Source organism: Quercus robur, chromosome 5, assembly GCF_932294415.1.
Source record: "Quercus robur chromosome 5, dhQueRobu3.1, whole genome shotgun sequence".
Lineage (NCBI taxonomy): Eukaryota > Viridiplantae > Streptophyta > Magnoliopsida > Fagales > Fagaceae > Quercus > Quercus robur.
This window is the reverse complement of record NC_065538.1, coordinates 17,454,763-17,479,562: the sequence shown is the minus strand read 5'-3', so window position 1 is coordinate 17,479,562 and position 24,800 is coordinate 17,454,763. Positions and strand designations below refer to the sequence as shown.

The following is a 24,800-nucleotide window of genomic DNA, read 5'->3' as shown; positions in this document are numbered from 1 at the left end:
AATATGGTATAAAGAATAAAGACCAACTTTATAATTTACCTAGATTTTAATTATGTGGTTATCAACAATCTTTTTCACTTTTCCACTTTTGAGGCCCTTCATTGCGCATTTTATTTTAAGACTTTTGAGGCCCTTCATTGCCACTTTTGAACTCAAGTCTTTACTTCAGCCCACAAGTTGCCTTATTAATGAGATTGTGATTTACTAAATGTGCGACAATGGCAAATATAAAATGTGCCGCCCATAGGTTCACCAGCCCAATAGGGCTCTACCTCGAGTTGAATCCATTCAAGTTACAATAATGTTGCAGGCATGATATTTTTTTACAATGAGTTCCACCATTTTTTAAGTGATTGATGAATTTGATGTGGAATCAACTAACATTCATGAACTCACTGCTCTTTTTCCACAACTCAAAGTTTATTATCTTAGCAGATGTGAAATTTTATTATGAATAAAAACTATGTCCATAGCATTATTATTCAAATTAGCTCAATTGATCAAATTTATTTTCTTTTAAATAAGAGATTTAGAATTTGAACTCTACTTATTCCAAAAACTAATTAGTGTCTTGGGCTTCATGATAAAGAAAAAAAATATCATGTAATGAACATTAGGTTGAAATTATATCGTATTTATATAATAAAAAAAAATTGTATTCAAGTTGTGTACTAGTCTTAGAACCATTAGGGACTATGTTGTGCTTTTTAAATAAATAAATATATATATATATATATATATATATGAATAAAGAAAATGCATTAAAAAGAAGAAGAAGAAGAAGAAGAAGGAGGAAGAGGAGGGCTGTATCCATCTCTAACCTTTCGGACAAAGACCCCTTTATTGCAATCAGTGCACCTTTAGTGTAATCAAGTGCTCTGGGCATGGTCCAGGCCCAGGCCTCACAGACTGGAGAAAAAAAAAACCGAAAAACTTTGGGCTAGGATAAAAATTTATGGGCCGAAATTTATTGCTAGTGCTCTTCTTTTACTCAAAAAGCTTAATGAGTAGTGGCCAATAATCTATGGTTCAATTGACGCTTTTTATATGTTTTCAACGGTCCAGGGTTCGAACCCCCTCCCCTACTTAAGATATATTTAGATAAAATAAAGAGAGCTTAATGAGTGGTGATTATAAAATATAAAACAAGAGAATTTGCAGTCTGAAATTGACTTTAATAGGGACTTGATCTGTTCAAAATACAGAGCCACTGTAGTTGACATTCTAGAGCATTATAATGTACTTGTTATTACATAACAATGTTTCTTTAAAAAATTAAACCCTTAAGCACATGCAGAATATAAATTATGCATAATTATAATTTACTTGTCCATTAGAAAATATATGAAACAAGTTATAATACACGCTCATACTTTCATTGAACAAGAGACAAAACAAGGATATAGGAAAGTTCGTCAAATACTAATGCAAACTTGTCATATAGCATACAAAGAACAACTGACCACTAGTCTTTTATTTGATGACTACCTAATATGGGTCACAAGCTTTAGAACTCTATTGACACTTTCTAGTGTTTTCAACGAAAATGTCCAAGTTCTAATGCCCCCTCCCCAACTATCAAATATTCAAAAATAAAATTCTACCTACTATGGGGCACAATATCTGATTCATACTTCAAATGGGTTATTTTAAATGGAATGTTTGAAGTTGTTAAATTGCCCTCAGTTGCCATCCTTTGAGTTCTTTCATGAGCCATCTCCAGAGCTAAACATTCTTTAAGTTCTGCCAACACATAACTCATGTCTGGCCTTTGGATAGCATATGATGGTATGCATGACATGGCTATCTCTATAGCTTTCCAGGCAGAAGTACTATTGAATTCTCCTTCTAATCTTGGATCAATAATGTTTTGAACATCACCCCTTTCAATCAAAGGATTAACCCAGTCAAGTATGTGATTGTTTCTCACAGGGCCTCGTACTATTGCAGTGCGGCCAGTGATTAGCTCAAACAAAATAATCCCAAAGCTATAGACATCGCTTTTCTTATTAAAGTTTCCAGATGATTGAAATCTGCATGTAAAACACAAGTGGATAGATCAATACTAGAAACTCGTAAGTTGATGTAATTTTTCTAGTAATTACTTCCATTATATCCTAGTTGTACTTGGTGATTAAATGGTTAATTGCTTTAACCTTAAATAATAGTTGTTGGCACTCTTATGCTTATGACAACTTCCACTGGTGTAGAATGTGAGCCAAGCATCAAAATTATAATAGTATGTAATTAAAAACCGCAAAATTTCACAAATTTTGTGCTATTAAAAGAAATTCGTAAATTTGATAGGTTTTAAATGCATTGGGAACTTAAAATTGAATGATGTGATCCTTATTATGTACAGATTTCATTTAAACATATATACGTGATACTTGTAAAGTTAAATACGCTCTTGCTTCAATTGCAAACACTTACTCAGGATCAACGTATCCTAATGTACCAGCTGGGCGAGTTGACACATGAGAGTCATTTTCAGTTGCAAAGGCTCTAGACAGCCCAAAATCAGCTATCTTGGCTTGCATGTGTTCATTTAATAAAATGTTGGAGGGCTTCAAATCTCTATGGATTATAGGTGGCTTGCAACCATTATGTAGATACTCCAACCCTGCAACTCCATTAGAAAACCATTGCAAACCATTTCAAATTAAAAAAAGATATATATATATATATATATATATAGTAGATGAATAATCTTGTAATCGATTTGTTTGCAAACCATGTGCTGCATCCACTGCAATATGAATTCTCTCGTTCCAAGTTAATACATTTGTGTTCGTCACTGCAGCCAAAACATATCAATTTATCTTTTAGCTGGGCTGTTATAAAAATTAGCTCTGATTTCCCTATCATGTAAAGAAAATTAATAAAATTTGTAAGCTGTTAGTCAAACTAAACATTCCTAATCAGCTAATCCTAATTGTATGAAATAGAAATAGCACTTCAATTATATGAAGATTAGATTGGTTTGGCACCTCACCCTCCCCTTTTTGGTTGGTCTTTTGTTTTGAATCAGTATATCATGAACAGATTAGCTGGGCCTCTAAGGGGCAAGACTTGGTTACAGTTTCATAGGCCGTGGTCGTTGTGTTGCATGATAATAGCAAGCAAGATGGGACTGGCCACTGGGAAATACTTGACACTTACCTGGCATGAGCTGCACCTGTAAGGTGCCCTGGTCTTACTCAAAGCCAACTAAATGCAGTTATGGTGCTCTATCCAAGCCTTGCCCTATACTAAATCTTGCTTTTGATTTGACAGAAATAACTTATAAAGGGTCATATGATAAAGAGCCTTTGGACACAAATGGTAACCAGTAAATAACTAAATACCTGATAAATGCTGGAGCAAATTGCCATTAGCCATATACTCATATATGAGTGCCTTTTTTGCACCCTCATCACAGTATCCAACAAGAGAAACCAAGTTTTTATGATGAACTATCATTAAAAGTTGTGCCTGTATTTCAAACCAATTCAACAATTTAATTGGATGAAAAACTTTTAGCTGCATGATATAATCACAGTTTCTATTTAAAATTAAATACTCAAGTGGTTGAAAAGATTGGCTGCAATGTCCAGTCTAACCTCTGCTCGAAATTCCTTATAGCCTTGGTTTGAAGAAGCAGAGAGCAACTTAACAGCAACTTGAGTTTCATCTTTCAGTTTGCCAAGGTACACTTTTCCAAATCCTCCTCCTCCAATGATGGTTTTAAAGTTATTAGTTATGCTCACAACTTCTGAGTAGCTATACTGTTGATTCTTTGATTTGATGTTGGATTTGGTAACCATATCTACAACAAGGAAGATTTTCACAATTATAACATGCACAATCTATTAAAAAAGGGCAAATTACAACCTTCCTACCTGTGGTTTGGTTGAAATTTAAGTTGTTTACTTGTGATTTAACCCATGGGTTACAGAAATCTAACTGAGCTAATTTTAGGTGGGTAAAGCGTCAAATTTCAAACCACAGGTAAGCAACTTAAATTTCGACCAAACCACATGTGGGTAAGTTATAATTTGCCCATTAAAATATGTTTTGAGGGATGTGGGGGAATATGTATAGTTTATGTTCTAAATCCCTCATGTTTGTGTCCACAAATAGATTTCATCTCACACAGTATGTTGAAGGTTAAATCCAGAGTCTACTATCCCAGACAGTAAATGCAAATAAACTCATGGGCTTGGGCCACCAAATCCATCTGCAGCGACATTTTAGCCTTCTACAGATAAAGCTAAAGGAAGTCCTAGATTGCATGCTCATCTATATTTTTCACTTCAGGATGAGTTGTCCAATTTTATAAGGTCAACATGGGCTCAAGATTGTATGAAGTGATCTCCCTAAGTTTGCTGGCTTTATCATTCTGAATATCATGAATTGAAGATGACTGGAACAGGTTCTTTAACAAAACAGCAGGGGCTTGGGATGACATGGTTTTGGTGTAAAGCGGGTAATAAATTAATAATATTTTCAATTCTATCGAACAGTGAACTCCATGAAGACTACGGTTGATAATCTCAGATTCTGTGGCACAGTAGTTGGATTGTTATTTACCTATTTAATTTTTTGGCAATGCTAGGTGACTATAGGTGTGGACCTGGTGTGTCGAAGCATATATAGGTACTTGGTGGAGTTGTGGCTGCATTTTTGTGTATCTGGAGATCTTACATGAGTAGTGAAAGCTTGCCTACTTTCCCATGGATGTAATTATTACTGTTATTAATATTTTGTCTTTGGTCGAGCAAAAAGGTTACCATTACAGTCCCAGGATGCCAATCCTGAGAAAAATACATCCCACTTAAACCATAAAGTAAGGTACAGGACAACTGAAACATTACTCAAGCAGGATTCATACCCAAGAATTGCATGAAGAGAATGAGTGCACTTACCACTTGCTCACATGTTGAATGGTCCATGGATGTATTCAAAATTGTTGATCAATTGCATAATTTACTGTCTTGACTCTTGATTATGTGATTGGCCACAATGGCCACGGTTGAAATCTAATTAGGCGTTTGCTTTATTTTCTTGAATTTCTATACATATCTTTCATAACTTTCTAAAAGGCTTTGGTGTATCAAAGGAAAAATAGGACTAGCTGGGATTGGGTGATACATCTCTTGTAAACGATCTCACTTCAGTGAAAAGTGATAATGATTACACAAGCAGAAAATAAAGAAAGAAGTACCTCCTTTTCTTTTCCTTCTATAGATAACCAAAGCACTAAAGATGAAGAGAAGGGCCAGGACTGCTGCTATAGATGATGCAACAATTGGAACAACAACCTCCTTTTTCTTCTTTCTCTTGCATGGAACTGACGGACAAAGATCTGGATTTTCGCCAACACTTGCATAAAATGCATAAAGGTAATAAGCCATGGTAAGTAAGTCCTTAAACATAATCTACATGGATAGATAGTGCAGTCATCATGCAATACAAAATGATGTTTAAAATATAAATGACATCTATTGTACATATCAGTGAACAACATTTACTTACTTTTTTTTTTTTTTTGGCCATATAAAATCAGTTATAAAGGGAAAAGATGGAAAACACAGGTAAGTGACAAAATGAACTTAGAATTATTAAGTAAATTAAAATATTGGAGAAAGGAAGATAAGCTAACCTCAAGGCCAATTTCCCATCCCTAAATTTCTGCAGAAGAGCCTCAGGAACTGAACCTGTGAGGTTGTTCCCACTTAAAATACTGCAAAGATATTGTATGCAGATCACCTCAATTTCCTTCCCCAAAAAGTTATGTTTGTAATACCAAGATCAAAGCTCAACAACTTACAGGGTGTTCAAATTCGGTAGTTCTGACAAAAATTCTGGCAGTGGCCCAGTTAAGTCATTGTATGATAAATCCCTGAAACAGTAGTTAGCAAGATTTTGAGAATAACATATCCACATATGTTAAGATTAAAAACTTTTTTCTTTTTGAAAAATTGATATGAAATTGCAGGACTTGCATATAGCATTTTTCAATTAAAAATCCCTGGCATTAAATCCCACAAATACACTCTCCAAGCATTGAATCCTTTGGTAATTAAGGGATCCACCGTCTATCTGCCGATTGGTAATCTCAACCTAGCAGATGGAGTTGACCTGCCGGTGTCTAGCTGGGACTATTTTATATTAACTGAATGTTAAACATCAATCACAATTCAAATTAGAACTCACAAGGACTGCATTGCCTTGAGATTGGAGAACGAAGTTGCAATCTCCCCTGTCAAATTGCTTGAGCTCAAGTTCCTGCTTGTCATTAAGAAAGAAGGAAAAATTGTTGCAATTTTTTGAAAGATAATTTACATTTCAAACAAGATTTTTCTCATTTTTGGAGAGGTTCTGTGTTTGAACATTCCGTGAAAATTAAATAATTTCAATCAAATATCAGAAGGCATGACAGAACATTTTTTTTTTTATTGCATATGAAAGGAGTTTGTTCCATTGTCAAATGTCCTAAAATGATGCATCATATTTTCATATCAGTTAATATCAGGGTCCATTTTATGTGATCCTCCAAGTTAAGGTAGAGTTTTTCCTATAAGATGATATATTGATTGAAATATTACAACATGAGTCACCAAAAGTTTTGATGTTTTGGAAGTGCACTTACAGTGAGATGATCCTTGGATGATTGTCACCACTGCAGTTCAAACCATCCCAAGAGTATTCACTTGGGACACATGGATCGCCTTGCCAGTTTCTAGTCACATTGTAAAGTTTCTTGATGTCTGTGATAGCCTCAACTATAATTTTTTTATTCAAAAAGAACGTGGGAATGAGAAAGTTGGGTGAATTCGTAATACAAAATCATATAGAAAGATGAAAAGTGACAGGTAGATCCAACATTTGCAGAAAATTGAACATATATGCCTTTGCTATGATGATGAATTGCCAGATTGTAGCATATATGATGTTCAAAGTGAACTTCCAACAGAAAATTCTATGGTGGCCAGCAACAATGCAAGTCATGATACCATGCCATTTCATCAAATCTGTGAAATAATTTGAAGATTTCTTTCACACTAAATTAACGAACTTGTATGACCCTATTCTATGTGGCATGGAGAGATTTGTTTATTTTATTTAATTTTTTGGAAAAAAAAAAAAAAAAAAACACAGATTTCATTGATAGATGACAAAAATATTGACATGGCCAAAAAGTGTTGTGGCTCGGATAAAAGTTGTATAACAAGGATTTCTCGACTAAAACTGCTAGACAAAAAAATTTCATTTTCTATTTTGGCAATGAACAAAGGCTCATACGGAAAACTCTTCTTCTCGATGGCTCTGTCTTCCTAGTCGTTGAAAGGACCATCACGGATTTTTTAAAGTGGTATTGTATCAGCAGTTAAAGTATCTCTTATTCATATAAGTTAGCAGCAAACTGAGCATAATCCTTGCGAGGAAGATAGAAAAGAGAAGAAGACATACCATCATCTATGGCAGTTGGTTTATTTGGGAGATCTTTCAACACAAAAATCTCAAGAGCATTGAGGATTGGAGGAAGCTTAGTTCCCTCAGCTGCAGATATTGAAAAGTGAATCCGCTCTCCACTAATTGGTGGTTCGTTTTGGGCTATGGTTTGTGGTTTTAGGTAATCCAGTTTAACAGATTCTGTCAGGTAGCGCTCACCGTTCAAATCAATTTTCAATTCCCTCTGCTGGCCAGCTTCATGCTTCTCAATCTCAACAAAGTGAAAGTAAACATAGCATTTTGAAATAGAATCTGGAGGACTCCAGTATAAGCTCAAGGGCAAGCTTGAGTTCTGTGTTTTGGCAGCAGTCCTCAATACTACTTCTGGTAAATTATAAGGATTCTCACTGCTCTCACTGTAAATGGTTGAGCCTGTTGTAATTGGGATCCAATCAAATAGTACAGGTTTCCAACTGCGATCATAGGTATCATTTGGATACCTAAAAAGAAAGAGAAAAAGAGAGATCATATTTTTGTTGGATGCTACTAGAACAACTTCATATATTATTTATATAAGTAGGCATTCAAGTGCTTTTGTAGTTTATGAACATGAACAAAATAACTAGAAACTTAAAATACTGTCACCATGGAAAATTTACAAAATGCATCAGGGGGGTGAGCTCACTTTTCTTGACATATAAGTTTGAGAACATATAACAGAAATGTGATAATCCTGAGTGATGTAAAAGTTATCATAAAATGAAAGGCATGCAATAATTTTTTTTCATATGCAATGGAATAAGTTCAATAATTTTCTTCATATGCAATGGATTAAGTTCTAGCCATGCCATTGAAGATGAATATTCAGTGATAGAGAAAAGTTCGGTTGTAAAATAAAAGATAAATGAACATGAAATCAAATATGAGATCCAGGAAATTGTTGAACTAATTTAATTTTAGCTCGGGAAGGTAAACAAGATTCACCTGATGCTAAAGTCAGAAAAGTTCCTGCCAATGTCATATCCCCTTATTTTTGTAAGTGCCCTGCCATGAGTTTGATAAATGGAATTGTCCAAATGCCGCAGTTCCAATGCTGAAATAAAGGGCACCCCATGACCAGTATTTACTAGACACACATCTATGTAATCCGTCAAGGGAACATGAATGATGTCATAATAATCACCAAATGGTCTAATTTCTGTTAAATTTACTGTTGTCCATTCATTAACCCCAAGATGTAGGTCGAATATTGGTTCCTGGTTTTCACCATCGTAATTCCCATATACGAATCTTGCCCTGATCAAATAATTATTGTTTTTGCCTTGCTCTGGTCTCAGGGTGTAACAATTCCTTGTGCCATTGGGAAAACTTCTCAAGTTCTTGGCGTACTGTTGAAGATTTCCAAGTGAATCAGGGGATACCGCCTTAACTATTCCAGTGTCTATCAATTCTTTATCTGACATGTAAGGGATTTTGGTTTCCTCATCAATGTAATCCTCATTGCCGCCACAATCAATGGTAATGAAACCTTGAAATTTTGAAAAAGAAAGAGGGGGTTAATTAGACATAAGCAATCTATATGGTCTCCTCAAATAAGGTACCAATGAGTTTCAGAACACCCTATGTTTTTCAGTGATAAAATAAATTTGGCACCAAAATTTCTAAGACACAAATTTTCAAATAGCTTAAGCTCCAAGCATGGGTGAGTCAATGTTGCTGCAACAGCTACCTTTTTGTGGCCTTGTGAACTCCCATGCTAAGACAAAACTTTATATGTATGTGAAAGCCAAAACGTTGGTTTTGGTTTGTTTAAAGTTTCATATTATTCAAATGTTAACCTTTTTTTTTTTTATACCAAAATTGTAGTGTTTAGTGTTTACTAATTAAAAGCTACCAGCCTATTACACAAGTGAATAGGAATTAATTATTCATTTGATAGAACAACTTCCTAAACCGCCTCGTTGTGTTTAACAAATTTACACGGATTGAGGAACATAGTGACTCTCTAGTCAAAGAGACATACAATTGAACAGACAAGTTGTATTAACGCTTGAGAAACATTAAAATGCTGAGGCAATAGGGACCAAGAAAAAAAAATGATGAATTGAACATGCACATGGGCAGCTATACTAATGAAAGGAATCAAAAGATAGGTGAATGAATCTCGGAAATAAATCTTTACTGCACAATGCTGTGCTCTGCATAGGGGTCGTTGTATGCATGCTAACAAATAATAACATTAAGATATCCTAGATGACTTTAAAAACAGTTCTGAACATGGAAACATGTTTGAAAAATTTTGCTATTCAGAACATTTTGGAAATTGCAATGCTTTTCCATTAGACAAACATCATTACAATATCAATTGTGCAATATCTTGTATAGAAACGTTTGTCTTGACGAGGTTTCTTACAAATTTGAGAAACATTGACTTTGATAGTCAGCTACAATAATAAGTACGCATCTTCTTAAGGAAAAAAAAAAAAAAGCTTTATCCCTTTTTTTTTTAAAGTCCAATTAATGAATACCTTTATGGCATTTGTTAATGGATAATTAAAAAAAAATTAATATCACTTTTTATGGAAAATCTAAAAAGTTATTTAAAAAATCAATTATATTTTCTTTTCCTATAAAAAATTTCTAAAAATACTTCATAAACCAATACTCGGGCATCCATTAACTTCTCAAAAAATAAAAACTTTAAAAAGAGCATGTGTGTGTCAACTTTAAAAGGTCTCTTGGAAGCAGGGTTGCTGTTATGAAACACATTTGGAACCTTTTGGCTAAAGTTGGTTCTCTTTGGTTTGCATTGGTCCATGTGGTTCTTTTGAAGGGTAAAGTACTTTTGGAATGTTAAAATTCCACAACAAAACACTTGGAGTTGGAGAAATTTGCTCAAATACAGGAATGAGGCTAGGCAATTCTTTAAGTTTGAAGTAGGAGATGGTACTAAAAACATCATCTTTTGGCTGGATTGGTGGCATCTAGAGTGTGTTGACCAATGGGCAATGGGCTTGCTCCCCAGCTTGATGAATTTTAAATAAAGTCTAACTGAAGTAAAGTCTAAGAAATAAAATTCTAACCATAAAATGAATTCTCTGTTTTAACTGAAATGGATTAAATCCTGTTCTCCCAATTTTCACAATGAATTCATGAAATTGAAATAAAAATATAGTAACAAGTCATTCTTGGAATTGGGCCATATGTTTGGGCCCGATAGGTACCCATGTTGACAGCCCAATATCAGGAAATCTTAACCCACTGCAACGCTTCTCCAAAAGAACTAAAAGAAAATCCTGTATTCAAAATAAATCCTCACCAAAATTAAACTTGAAGATGCCAGAAAATTTTGTACACATAAACCTATACAAAAACTTTGATCGAAAAATAAGAAACAATCTCAAATTCCAGTCAAAGAAATGGAGAGAGATTGGAAGAATCGTGAGCCTTAGAAGAAAGAAGAGGAAGAGATGGTGAGAGTTTGGGTGAGAAGTGAGAACTAAAAACATGGTCTCGGTCTTTGTATTGTATCCTAGACTCGAATGTGCAACTTCTTCGCTCTGGTCAGGAAGTTTTTAGATGGCATCATGGCGGAAATTCCTTGTCTTCTTCTTCTTCTTCTTCTTTTTCTTATAAAAAAATATTGGCGAAAACACCATTTTGGTCCCTACATTTTGGGGCCATGGTCAATTTGGTCCCTACATTTTGGTAGCGGTCAATTTGGTCCCTGTCAATTTGGTCCCTACCGTTAACTCACTAACGAAAAATGCCTATGTGGCAAATAGATTGCATTGTTGGCACATCTAATATTAAAATATTAAATAAAATGTTGATGTGTCTGAATTTTAATGGCCATCTCAACACTTATTCATAAAAAAAGCCACCTCAGCTTTATATATATATATATATATAACAATTTATTTTTTAATTTATATTTCTTACAATTTCTTTAATAAAAAAAAACAAAACAAAAAAAAACACTGTCTCTCTGAGTCTCCTCAATCTTTAATCTCCATCTCTCAATTTCTTTAAGTCTTATGTGTCAAAAGTTGAAACCAAAAAGCCCACTTGTCTCCTAAAGAAATAGAGCACAATCAATTCCTTCCTTTGTGGTTATCTTATCTCCCTCTTCTCAAGCCACTCTCTCAAACAAAATCAGAATAAAAAATCCCACCATCAACTAACACCTTCATCCCAAATGCTAACCATTCGAGACCCACAAGCCACCCACCAGACCTCCATCAACTAAAGGCCCCAAACCAACAACTGAAACCCATCCCTAATCTACTAGGTATAAACCCATCCCAAAAGCACCGCTTGGTGTTTGGAGTTTAGAAATAGTCTAGTGCCACAACGCCGTATGAGGAATCTACTGGGTACTACAACAAAAGATTTTTTGATTTGGTTGTGGGTTTGGTTTGGGTTGATTTATGGGTTTGATTTGGAAGTGTATTTGAGTGAGCCTCTGTTTATTTGCTGAGAAAACAAGAGAAAAACTAAACGAAATGTCTGATTGATGAGATGTCAACGGTTGTTGCTGCAAACGCTGAAGCTCCTCCACAAAGTTGCTGAAGATGGGTTCGTAGTTTATGATTTATGAGAACGTTTAGATTTGGTTAAACTCCCCAACTATAGATTCTGGGTTTGGGGAAGAAGAACAATAAATGGTGTTGAGCCAAAAAATATTTGGTAAAGTAAATGATGAGGTAAAAATTTTGTTTGGTTAGTAACGGCAGATTCTGGGTTCGGGGGAAGAACAATGAAGAACATTTTGTAAAAGTAAAATGAAATTATCTTTGATTAACGAAATTGTAAGAAAAATAAAAGATAAAACAAAGAAAGGAAAAAATTGGTGAAAAAATTATTAAAAAAATAAGTTCATGGCTTTTTTTTTGCCATGTAAATGCTGAGTGTTCATTAAAATTCAGACACATCAGCATTTTATTTAATATTTTAATATTAGACGTGCCAACAATGTAATCTGTTTGTCATGTAGATATTTTCCGTTAGTGAGTTAACGATAGGGACCAAATTGATTGTAAATTGAAAATAAAAGGGACCAAATTGACCGCTATCAAAATGTAGAGACCAAATTGACCATGACCCCAAAATGTAGAGACCAAAATGGTGTTTTCGCCAAAAATATTTTGATTAGGGAGTGTGTGATTGTGTGGATTTAGCTTTCTTAAAAAAGTATGACAATGCACCAATTTAGCTCAACTTAAACTGAGTAATGCTATAAAAACAAATTATTTTATAACATTTTTACAAACTGCTAATATTATTTTAGTATTTTTCAAATAATTATTAGTAAATAAAAATATGATGTTAGCCAAATTAGAACGAGTAAGAATTTACCATATTAATAGTTTGTAAAAATGTTGTAAAATAGTTTGTGGCTATACTGTAGTATTACTCAATTGCACCTCTTGTTGTTTCTAAGGAAAAATTCAAGATTCAAAATCCCCAGTTCCAAATTATTGAATTATATATATATATATATATATATATATGTGACTTGGTAGTATTTTATTTGAAGAAAACTTTTTATAAGTTTTATCCAAATCATAAAAAAAAATGTAGTAATATTCACTTCTTTTACTTGACTTCCTTACTAAAGTCAATATACTTAAAAACAAAAGATACTAACAGAATATGTACGACTTGTCATAAACCAGTTAAAAAATTCAAGTATTTAATTAACACTCACGTCCAAATATATTGGTAATATTCGCAAACACGGTTACATTCTCTTACTTGATATTGGACAAAAAAATAAAGGCAAAAAGAAAAGCGGAGTCATTTATGCTTAAGACTTTCAAGTCAACTTGAGGTTAAGAGGGAACAAAGCTCGAGTAAAAAACAGAACAAAGAACTAAAAAAAGAAATGGAGTAATTTTGATCATAGGAATACAGTTTCTAAAAAGAACAAAGCTCGAGCAAAAAACAGAAGAAGGCTGTATTAACTATGAAAGCTAGCACAGCAAACTTCTCTACAACACATGAATTACTCGCTCCATTGTAAGAGACTAAGATCGAGCACAAGAAAGCACCAAAGAAGAAGAGAGAAATGTTGATTGACCAAAATTCGAAGAAGTACTTACCGGGAATTTCATCAAGTTTTCTTCCAGCGTTCTGATTACTTCCTGCAGCTAGTCTTGAGTTGCCAACAAAAGTTATGGCTAAAACAAAGAGGAGCCGCGCTTTTAGATTTGATGCGCTATTCATTTTGGTCTTTCGCAGCAAACTTTTGTTCATGCTATTGCTAGTATTTATTATATTAAGACATACGAGAGTGCGAGGCATATATATGTGGAACTAGCAAATAACTTGCTCTCGTTTATTTAGAAGAGTGAGTAGTAACATAAGACCGCATAGACATATATATATATATGAGCCCCACATGTCTCACCGTGTGAGAGAGAAGACAAAATTTGACTCATTCTTTGTTATAAGTTATCACTACTGTTAAAGGATAGAGTTTCCCTTCCAACTCACCACCGGGTAACTAGAGTATCTCAGTTTACTTTTAGTCATATAACTTACTTAAATGGTTTTATAAATCCTTATGTAATGGGTGTTTGGAGAAAAAAAAATTCATTATTAAAAAAAAAATTTCATTTAATTTATTCTTGTTGTTGTAAGTGGGACGAGAGGAATTGAAACTTGTGACTCATTTCATGATAATTACTCCTTACCATTAGGTCAAGAAATTAGTGAGGGTCTTTTCTTCTTCTTTTTTATTATTATTTTTTCAATTATTTTTTATTTTTTATGTAGAGGTAATTTAAAGTAAGATCCTTTATTTGAAAATAATAAATCTTACCAACTAAGTTAACTGAAACTCATGGCAGAAAACTTTACGTCTAGCCACATGACATAACATTGATTCCTTATCTGTATTAATTTAATGACATAACAAATTAAATTTTATTAAACTTTGAAATTTCAATAAGTAATAAATTAAATCTTTAGTCTATATTAAACTCTAAGACAATGTCATTCTACTAAAATGGATTGAAGTTAATTTGTTACTTTTTAAAGAATTGGGTTAAAATTAATTTTTCCCTTTATTTATTTTAAATATTAAAGAAAAAAAAAAAAAAAAAACCACCTTCGATTGTTTATATTTACTATAGAGCATGCCCAATAGTGAATCATTAATAAGGGATTAAGATCTAAAATTTTTAGGGTAGCTTTATTGTGGGATTTATAAAATCTTATACATTCATTTTCAAACAAGTAAAATAAATTTTCTATATCATCATAGTTTAAATAAATACCAAAATAGAGAATGTTAGTGTTTATCTAAATGTTGATGACTTGATAAAATTTAATCAAGTCATTTCAATATGGATGGAATAATGGAAAATTTTTGGGAATCCCACGGTGGAATTACCCTAAAAATTTAGAGGATTCGCTTTGTATTGATAGCATTTTTTTTTTTTTGGGTGAAAAAATAAACAAAACCCTCTTGTGGTTTTCCTATAAAACACAAAACCCAATCCTTGATTTTTTGAGTATAACACCAAATCCCACTATGATATTTTGTGTGTGTGTGTGTACACGGCTCATTGTATAATATTGAACCCCTTTGGGCTTTAATTAGAGTGTAACACGAAGCCCCCATGTGGTATTGTTTCCTATGAAAATATAACTCTAAATATAGACACGTGTTATCATAAGAGCAATTCATCATTTATTTTAATGGATGTTTAACGGTAAACATAAAACAACATTACATGGGTTAAGTTTTTTGTTTAAAACTTTGCAGAGTTTTTGTGTTTTAACAAGAAACCATTTTTTTGTGGGGGGGGGGGGGGGGGGGGTTGGTGCATTTTTCTAATTTTTTGCTTTTTCCTTTTGTAAAAGTGCATTCCAACTCATAACTCAACATTTAATATCCATAACCTGTGCTAATAAAGCAACCATGACTGTTAACAACACACAAAAGAAATTGAACCAATTTTTCCTCCAAACACATTATGTAGTGGTTCATAAAGTCATATATGTGTATTTATATTATTTATACAAGTCATATCACTATTAAGCATGTCATATAAGTACAAATGAATAATTTCTTAAGTCATCGTATGTAGTAGGTTGAAGGGACTTTCCTCCTAACTAACTTCGTCCAAAAGAAAATTATTACCCAATTATAAATCAAGCTTTTCTTTCTAGAGATGAATATGAACATTTAGATTTATTTAAAGTTTGATTTGGTCAGTCCCTCGTGTATGGCACGGCAGACTGATACAATCTACCTAAAAAAATTTGAAGGTCAACTTTTGAAGAGTACTCCTAATAAAGTAGGTAGACCAAAATCAAAGCCAACCCTCACACAATAAGGGTCATTTAAAATGTTACCTATACATGATTTAGGTCATTGGCTGAAATGAAATACAAGGCAAGTTCCGTGAGCAGAACTTTGGGTGTGGACTTGAAGACTTTGGGTGTGGACTTGAAGACTTTTAACCCTTTCGGGTAAGTCAACAGTCAACACGACTTATACATCAATGGAATTTTGAACTAGTTTGTTTGGTTGTGGTCATATTGTCTACGCGTTTGTTTGACGAAAAACGTTTTCCCAAAAAGTAATTTTTTTTTTTTGTTTAAAGATTTGACTCGTTTTGCTTGTGTTTTGGTTTGATTGCGATTTTGGAATAGGTTAAAAATATAAATTTTATGTTATTTGACTCGTAGGAAAAACGAAAATCAATAATATTTGTTGTAATTTCAATAATTATATGATTAAAAACTTTCATTTACGAAATTATATCTCAAATATGAAAATATACCTCAAATTTGGGAATTTAGAAGCCTCAAATGGATAAATATACCCCAAATTTGAAAAATATTAAAAAAATCAAGTGGGAAAGAAGTTAATTGAGAAAAAAAGAAAAAGAAAAAAGAAAAGTTCATTTAAGAAAAAAAAATCATTCGTCATTCAATGTTAATCAATAATTTAATTGGTAATTAGAAGATGTTGAGGTGGAAGCTGGAAGGCTAAACTTTGTACCCTAAACTTTTCGAATATATATTTTGCACCTTAAACTAAGACTTTTGTTATACTTTGCACCCCAATATTAAGTTTGTCATTAACTTGGATGGAAAAGTATGACATCATATGAAACTACTCAATTGTCCATCTTCTCAATCCTTTAAAAACAAAGAAGAAATTACACTTTATCACCTTAAACTATATTCTTGATTACACTTTATACCCCAAACTTTGGATTTACATCAAAGTTAATGGCAAACTTAATGTCGGAGTGTAAAGTGTAACAAGAGTCATAATTTAGAGTATAAAATATGCATTTGAAAAGTTTAAGATACAAAGTGTAATTTATGGTATAGTTTAAGGTAGTAAAATGTAATTTTTCCAAAATGTGTCATATGATAGCATTTGGATAGTTGGGGAGGTGGGGAGATAGAAGGTTGAGAGGGGTATAGTCATCTGGATGCATGTGAGGAAGGGATGGACATATGGATGCTTCATGAGTGACTAAACCACAGCTAAAACATTGGTCCAAACTTGACTTAACAATTAATCATGGCATATTGACTTAACAAAGTTGCATATGCTAGAGTTATTTCGGTGGTTGCAGTTACAAAACCAGCTGATTGGTCACTACTGGTTTGAAGTGTAGGGTATGGGTAGCCCTAATTAATAGGATATTTATATGAAAGTTGTGAAATTATGCAATATTGGTAAGATTGAATATCTATGTAATTTTTTCAATGATAGTTGGCAAAATTTTGACCTCAAGAGTTGTTGAAGATGTGGAAAATCAAAGAGAATCAATGTGAATTCTCAAGCTCAGTAATTTTGGAATGTGAAATTAATGTAGATCAAAACTTGGCCACATCAAGAATTTGAAGAACTTGAACCTTGAAAGAAGAGGAGTTAAAGTAATTTGTGATAAGGGACTGTAATTATTATTTTTTGTTGTTCTTTCTGCTGAGATGGACTTTCAACCATGGTCACAGATGGACCAATCATAGCTACAATTGTTTCAGATCAAAGCTTCCATAGCTGCCTTTGTGGTTTATATATATATATAGCTTCCACAGCTACACTTTTGTCTTATTGCGTGCAAACTTGTTTAATTAGGATTACCCTCGGGCTACCCAAAGAGAAAAGAGTCAAAAGGAAAAATACCAATTTGAAATATTAATAACAGGTTACCAAGAGCTTTGTCTAGCATTTGAATCCCTTTCCTATAACTACTGAATTATCGCCGGGGGGGGGGGGGGGGGGGGGGGGGGGAGGGAGGGGATTGTAAATCAATTGATTGACACACTTTGATATTTTGAAATAAGATATTTAGGATTCAAATCATCCCTTCCCTTATACCTAAAGATGCATCGGTGTAAAAATTTTATAAAAAAAAAGAACAAAGTTTAGGCAAATTTTAGATATATGACCTAAATGTTGATGAATCAAGTCCAGGAGGATAACCACACTTCGTACACTCAATACATGCATCATTTATTATACTTGGATCCAATTTTGTTGTGTATGGGTCCTTTGTTCTTATCCATTGGTAACAGGGGTTAAATCATTTAAGACCATAGGTTGAGCCTCAAAGTTTTCAATTAAATGAATGATGTTTCCATCCATAGCAACATGCATAACATTGATTGGCATCACATCAACATAATAAATAAAATTTTCAATTATAATTTTATTGTGTTGGAAAGTCAACACATTAGTTTGTAAGGCATAATTCAAAAATATATTAACAATTTTTTAATATCTAAATGTTAAATTACATTGTGCTTATAATAATGAAATATTGAAATTCCATTTTTAATAGTAGTTTCTCATGATTTGTAATATTTTACACGTAAAAGTTTTTATCAACAAATAAATATCATCAATTATAAAATGATTCGAGTGTTTCTTGAGTATTCAAAGTTGAATTAAGGACCACTCTATTACATGCTCAATAAATCGATGATTTAATTCTTATAATTGAGAATATACTGGACATATAAAATATCAAATCGATAATGATGTTCAATTGTAAAATCATCTTGGTAATGAAAAAAAAAAAAAAACACAATTCTTTAGGTGGTTTAAACAACATAACAGGACCGAAATCTTGAAAGTCCCAAGCTGTTAACTTTGGGTCTTGAGAAAGCAAACAACCAACATATCATAACTCACAATTCATTTGCATTCTCTTTAAGAGGAGTTTTTTATAAGAAATTTTTTCTTGTTTTGTTAGTACAAATGATTTTTTTTGGAAGGCGGCTACAAGTACCAACCCTATATATAGGTTAGGTGGTCACTCTAAATTTTTGGATTTTTTTGTGTCAACTTTCAATTTTGATTTTGAGTTTTTTCTACTAACATATATATATATATATATATATATAATCCTTTTATAGTTCTCTTGTAAAATCATCTTGTTGATAAAAAAAAAAAAAAAAAAAATCTTGAGGTGGTTTAAACAACATAACATGATCTCAATCATGAAAGTCCCAAGCTTTTAACTTTGAGTTTTAAGAAAGCAAACAACCAACATATCATAACTTTCAATTCATTTGCATTCTCTTAAGAGTTTTTTTTTTTTTTTTTTCCTTCAGAAATTTGTTCTAGTAAATGATTTTTTTTTGGAAGGCGGCTACAAGTACCAACCCTAGATATGGGTTAGGTGGTCACTCTAAATTTTTGGATTTTTTTGAGTCAACTTTCAATTTCGAGGATCAAAAATAAAAATTCTGAACCCAACATTTTCAAATTTTTTCTACCTAACATATATAATCTTTTTATAGTTCTGCCTCTAAGTGTGGATGATTAATCTGGAAAATCAATTACCATAAGAAAATTGAAAAATATTCTTTCTCATACATTTTCAGTTGAATCTATTATGTTGTGGGCAGGCTAGGCTTTCACCCTAGAAAAAAGTCAGTGCACCTTAACAATTCTAAAGCTACTGATTTTTTTTTTTTTTTTTTTTTTACTTTACCAAAAAATAGTTTGAAAATATACTATAAACATTTTAGATTTTAATTATACGGTTATCAACAATCTTTTTCACTTTTCCACTTTTGAGGCCCTTCATTGCTACTTTTGAACTCAAGTCTTTACTTCAGTCCAGAAGTTGCCTTATTTAATGAGATTACGATTTACTAATTGTGTGACAGTGGCAAATATAAAATGGGCCACCCACAGGTTCACCAGCCCAATAGGGCTCTACCTCGAGTTGAATCCATTCAAGTTACAATAATGTTGCGGGCATGACATTTTTTTACAATGAGTTCCACCATTTTTTAAGTGATTGGTGTGGATTCAACTGACACTCATGAACTCACTACTCTTTTTCCACAACTCACAGATGATTATCTTAGTAGATGTGAAATTTTATTATGAAAAAAACTGGTGTCCATAGCATTATTATTCAAGTTAGCTTAATTAATAAAGTTTATTTTCTCTCAAATAAGAGATTTAGAATTTGAACCTTACTTATTTCAAAAACTAATTAGTGTCTTGGTCTTCATGATAAAGAAAAAAAATCATGTAACGAATATTAGGTTGAAATTATATTGTAATATAATAAAAAAAATTGTATTCAAGTTGTGTACTAGTCTTAGAACCATTAGGGACTATGTTGTGCTTTTTTTTTTTTTTTTAAGAAATTATTTATGAATAAAGATGATGCATTTAAAAAAAAAAAAAAAAAAAAAAAAAAAAAGGAAGAGGAGGGCTGTGTCCATCTCTAACCTTTGGGACAAAGACCCCTTTATTGCAATCGGTGCGCCTTTACTACTGTAATCAAGTGCTCTGGGCATGGTCCAGGCCCAGGCCTCACAGGAAAAAAAAAAAAAAAAAAAAAAAAAAAAAAAAAACCTTGGGCTAGGATAAAAATTTATGGGCCGAAATTTATTGCTAGGTTAATGCCTGATTTCATTGTTGTTTTTTTTTTTTTGGTAAGGATTTCATTTCATTGTTGTTAAGTGCTCTTCTTTTTACACAAAAAGCTTAATGAGTAGTGCCCAATAATCTATATTTCAATTGACGCTTCTTGTATGTTTTTAACGGGTCCAAGGTTCGAACCTCTCCCCTACTTAAGATATATTTAAATAAAATAAAGAGAGCTTAATGAGTGGTGATTATAAAATATAAAACAAGAGAATTTACAGTCTGAAATTGGCTTTAATAGGGACTTGATCTGCTCAAAATACAGAGCCATTGTAGTGGACATTCTAGAGCATTATAATGTACTTGTTATTACATAACAATGTTTCTTAAAAAAACTAAACCCTTAAGCACATGCAGATAAATTATGCATAATTATAATTTTCTCGTCCATTAGAAAATATATGAAACAAGTTATAATGCACGCTTATACTTTCATTGAACAAGAGACAAAACAAGGACATAAGAAAGTTCGTCAAATACTAATGTAATGCAAACTTGTCCTATAGCATACAAAGAACACCTGACCACTAATCTTTTATTTGATGACTACCTAGTATGGGTCACGAGCTTTATAACTCACAATTGACACTTTCTAGTGTTTTTAATGAAGTCGTACAAGTTCTAATGCCCCCTCCCCAACTATCAAATATCCAAAAATAAAAATTCTACCTACTATGGGGCACAATATCTGATTCATTCTCCAATGGGTCATTTGAATGGAATGCTTGAAGTTGTTAAATTGCCCTCAATTGCCATCCTTTGAGTTCTTTCATGAGCCATCTCCAGAGCTAAACATTCTTTAAGTTCAGCCAACACATAACTCATGTCTGGCCTTTGGATAGCATATGATGGTATGCATGGCATGGCTAACTCTATAGCTTTCCAAACAGAAGTACTATTGAATTCTCCTTCTAATCTTGGGTCAATAATGTTTTGAACATCACCCCTTTCAATCAAAGGATTAACCCAGTCAAGTATGTGGTTGTTTCTCATAGGGCCTTGTACTATTGCAGTGCGGCCAATGATTAGCTCAAACAAAATAATCCCAAAGTTATAGACATTGCTTTTCTTATTAAAGTTTATAGATGATTGAAATCTGCACGTAAAACACTAGTGGATAGATCAATGCTAGAAACTTATAAGTTGGTGTAATTTTTCTAGTAATTACTTCCATTATATCCTAGTTGTACTTGGTGATTAAATAGTTAATTGCTTGAACCTTAAATAATAGTTGTTGACACTCTTACGCTTTTGACAACTTCCACTGGTGTAGAATGTGAGCCGAGCATCAAAATTATTATAGTATATAGTTAAAAACCGCAAAATTTCACAAATTTTGTGCTATTAAAAGGAATTCATAAATTTGATAGGTTTTAAATGCATTGGGAACTTAAAATTGAATGATGTGATCCTTATTATGTACAAATTTCATTTAAACGTATGTACATGATACTTGAAAAATTAAATATGCTATTGCTTCAATTTTTTATTTTTTAAAAAACATGCATATCAAATCAACAAACACTTACTCAGGATCAACGTATCCTAATGTACCAGCTGGGCGAGTTGACACATGAGAGTCATTTGCAGTTGCAAAGGCTCTAGACAGCCCAAAATCAGCTATCTTGGCTTGCATGTATTCATTTAATAAAATGTTGGAAGGTTTCAAATCTCTATGGATTATAGGTGGCTTGCAACCATTATGTAGATACTCCAACCCTGCAACTCCATTAGAAAACCATTGCAAACCATTTCAATCAAATTAAAAAAAAAAAAAAATATATATATATATATATATATATATATAGTAGATGAATAATCATGTAATTGATTTGTTTGCAAACCATGTGCTGCATCCACTACAATATGAATTCTCTCGTTCCAAGTTAATACATTTGTGTTCGACATTTCAGCCAAAACATATCAATTTATCTTTTAGTTGGGCTGTTATAAAAATTAGCCCTGATTTCCCTATCATGTAAAGAAAATTAATAAAATTTGTAAGCTGCTAGTCAAACTAAACATCCTTAATCAGCTAATCCTAAATGTATGAACTAGTAATAGCACTACAGTTATATGAAGATTAGATTGGCTTAGCACCTCACCCTCCCCTTTTTGGTTAGTCTTTTGTTTTGAATCAGTGTATCATGAACAGATTAGCTAGAACTCTAAGGGGCAAGACTTGGTTACAGTTTCATAGGCCATGGTTGTTGTGTTGCATGAAAATAGCAGGCAAAATGAGACTGCCCACTGGAAAATACTTGACACTTATCAGGCATGAGCTGCACCTGTAAGGTGCCTTGGTCTTACTCAAAGCCAACTAAATGCAGTTATGGTGCTCTATCCAAGCCTTGCCCTATACTAAATCTTGCTCTTGATTTGACAGAAATAACTTATAAAGGGTCATACGGTGAAGAGCCTTTGGACACAAATGGTAACCAGTAAATAACTAAATACCTGATAAATGCTAAAGCAGATTGCCATTAGCCATATACTCATATATGAGTGCCTTTTTTACACCCTCATCGCAGTATCCAACAAGAGAAACCAAGTTTTTATGATAAACTATCATTAAAAGTTGTGCCTGTATTTCAAACCAATTCAACAATTCAATTGGATGAAAAACTTTTAGCTGCATGATATAATCACAGTTTCTATTTAAAATTAAATACTCAAGTAGTTGAAAAGATTGGCTGTAATGTCCAATCTAACCTCTGCTCGAAATTCCTTATAGCCTTGGTTTGAAGAAGCAGAAAGCAACTTAACAGCAACTTGAGTTTCATCTTTCAGTTTGCCAATGTACACTTTACCAAATCCTCCTCTTCCAATGATGGTTCTAAAGTTATTAGTTATGCGCTTATGCTCACAACTTCTGTGTAGCTATACTGTTGATTCTTTGAATTGATGTTGGATTTGGTAATCATATCTACAAGAAGGAAGATTTTCACAATTGTAACAATCTCAATCTATTAAAAAATGTTTTCAGGGATGTGGGAGAATATGTATAGTTTATGTTCTAAATCCCTCAATGTTGTGTCCTCAAATGGATTTCATCTCACACAGTATTTTGAAGGTTAAATCCAGAGCCTACTATCCCAGACAGTAAATGCAAATAAACTCATGGGCTTGGGCCACCGAATCCATCTGCAGCAACATTATAGCCTTCTCCGGATAAAGCTAAAGGAAGTCCTGGATTGCATGCTCATCTATATTTTTCACTTCAGGATGAGTTGTCCAATTTTAGAAGGTCAGCATGGGCTCAAGATTGTATGAAGTGATCTCCTTAAGTTCTCTGGCTTTATCATTCTGAATATCATGAATTGAAGATGACTGGAACAGGTTCTTTTACAAAACAGCAGGGGATTGGGATGGCATGGTTTTGGTGTATAGAGGGTAATAACATTTTCAATTCTATTGAACAGTGAACTCCATTGAGACTACGGTTGATAATCTCTAACTCTGTGGCACAGTAGTTGGATTGTTATTTACCTATTTAATTTTTTGGCAATGCTAGGTGACTATAGGTATGGACCTGGTGTGCCGAAGCATATATGGGAACTTGGTGGGCTTGTGGCTGCATTTTTGTGTATCTGGAGATCTTACGTGAGTACTGAAAGCTTGCCAACTTTCCCATGGATGTAATTATTACTGTTATTAATATATTTTCTTTAGTCGAATAAAATGGATACCACTACAGTCCCAGGATGCCAATACTGAGAAAAATACATCCCACTTAAACTATAAAGTTAGGTACAGGACAACTGAAACATTACTCAAGCAGGATTCATACTCAAGAATTTCATGAAGAGAATGAGTGCACTTACCACTTGCTCGCATGTTGAATGGTCCATGGATGTATTCAAAATTGTTGATCAATTGCATAATTTGCTGTCTTAACTCTTGATTATGTGGTTGGCCACAATGGCCACGAGTGAAATCTAATTAGGCAGTTGCTTTATTTTCTTCAATTTCTATAATTATCTTTCATAATTTTCTTAAAGGCTTTGGTGTATCACAGGATAAATAGGACTAGCTCAGATTGGGTGATACATCTCTTGTAAATGACCTCACTTCAGTGAAAAGTGATAATGACTACACAGGAAGAAAATAAAGAAAGAAGTACCTCCTTCTCTTTTCCTTCTATAGATAACCAGTGCACTAAATATGAACAGAAGGACCAGGACTGCTGCCATAGATGATGCAACAATTGGAACAACAAACTCCTTTTTCTTCTTTCTCTTGCATGGAACTGACAGACAAAGATCTGGATTTTTGCCAACACTTGCATAAAATGCATCAGGGTAATAAGCCATGGTAAGTAAATCCTTAAACATAATCTACTTGGATAGATGGTGCAGTCATCATGCAATACAAATTGATGTTTGAAATATAAATGACATCTAATTGTACATATAAGTGAAAGCAGTTATAA

At 33.1% G+C, this 24,800-nt stretch overlaps 2 protein-coding genes and 1 pseudogene across 2 annotated transcripts; all 3 read right to left on the bottom strand.

Moving 5' to 3' along the window:
* Positions 1–1,305: 1,305 nt before the first annotated feature.
* Positions 1,306–13,715, bottom strand: LOC126725278 (putative leucine-rich repeat receptor-like serine/threonine-protein kinase At2g19230). Its single transcript, XM_050429838.1, has 13 exons — positions 13,542–13,715; positions 8,422–8,965; positions 7,456–7,937; positions 6,635–6,767; positions 6,199–6,270; positions 5,813–5,884; positions 5,645–5,725; positions 5,207–5,364; positions 3,603–3,808; positions 3,348–3,474; positions 2,735–2,797; positions 2,434–2,623; positions 1,306–2,033 (listed from the first exon to the last, which is right to left on the bottom strand). Exons 1-13 carry the CDS (start codon positions 13,693–13,695, stop codon positions 1,601–1,603), a joined length of 2,715 nt encoding a protein of 904 aa, XP_050285795.1. The 5' UTR covers positions 13,696–13,715; the 3' UTR covers positions 1,306–1,600.
* The window catches only part of LOC126727915 (putative leucine-rich repeat receptor-like serine/threonine-protein kinase At2g19230), a 36,860-nt pseudogene continuing 14,863 nt past the window's right edge, over positions 2,804–24,800 (bottom strand).
* Positions 21,077–22,276, bottom strand: LOC126727916 (receptor-like protein kinase At3g21340). The gene is made up of 3 exons (XM_050433812.1): positions 22,213–22,276; positions 21,898–22,087; positions 21,077–21,464 (listed from the first exon to the last, which is right to left on the bottom strand). The coding sequence occupies exons 1-3, from the start codon at positions 22,274–22,276 to the stop codon at positions 21,077–21,079; spliced, it is 642 nt and encodes a 213-aa protein (XP_050289769.1).

What these genes read in the sequence shown, in the direction of transcription:
- LOC126725278 (XM_050429838.1), bottom strand. Translation starts at nt 13,695, where the DNA reads ATGAACAAAAGTTTGCTGCGAAAGACCAAAATGAATAGCGCATCAAAT. An exon ending in ACCAACTGCCATAGATGATG is followed by an intron (nt 6,768 to 7,455) that starts GTATGTCTTCTT and finishes AAAAAATTATAG; the next exon opens with TTGAGGCTATCACAGACATC. An exon ending in ATAAGGAATTTCGAGCAGAG is followed by an intron (nt 3,475 to 3,602) that starts GTTAGACTGGAC and finishes TTTGAAATACAG; the next exon opens with GCACAACTTTTAATGATAGT.
- LOC126727916 (XM_050433812.1), bottom strand. Translation starts at nt 22,276, where the DNA reads ATGTCGAACACAAATGTATTAACTTGGAACGAGAGAATTCATATTGTA. An exon ending in TGTAGTGGATGCAGCACATG is followed by an intron (nt 22,088 to 22,212) that starts GTTTGCAAACAA and finishes ATGGAGTTGCAG; the next exon opens with GGTTGGAGTATCTACATAAT. An exon ending in TTAGGATACGTTGATCCTGA is followed by an intron (nt 21,465 to 21,897) that starts GTAAGTGTTTGT and finishes TTTTACGTGCAG; the next exon opens with ATTTCAATCATCTATAAACT.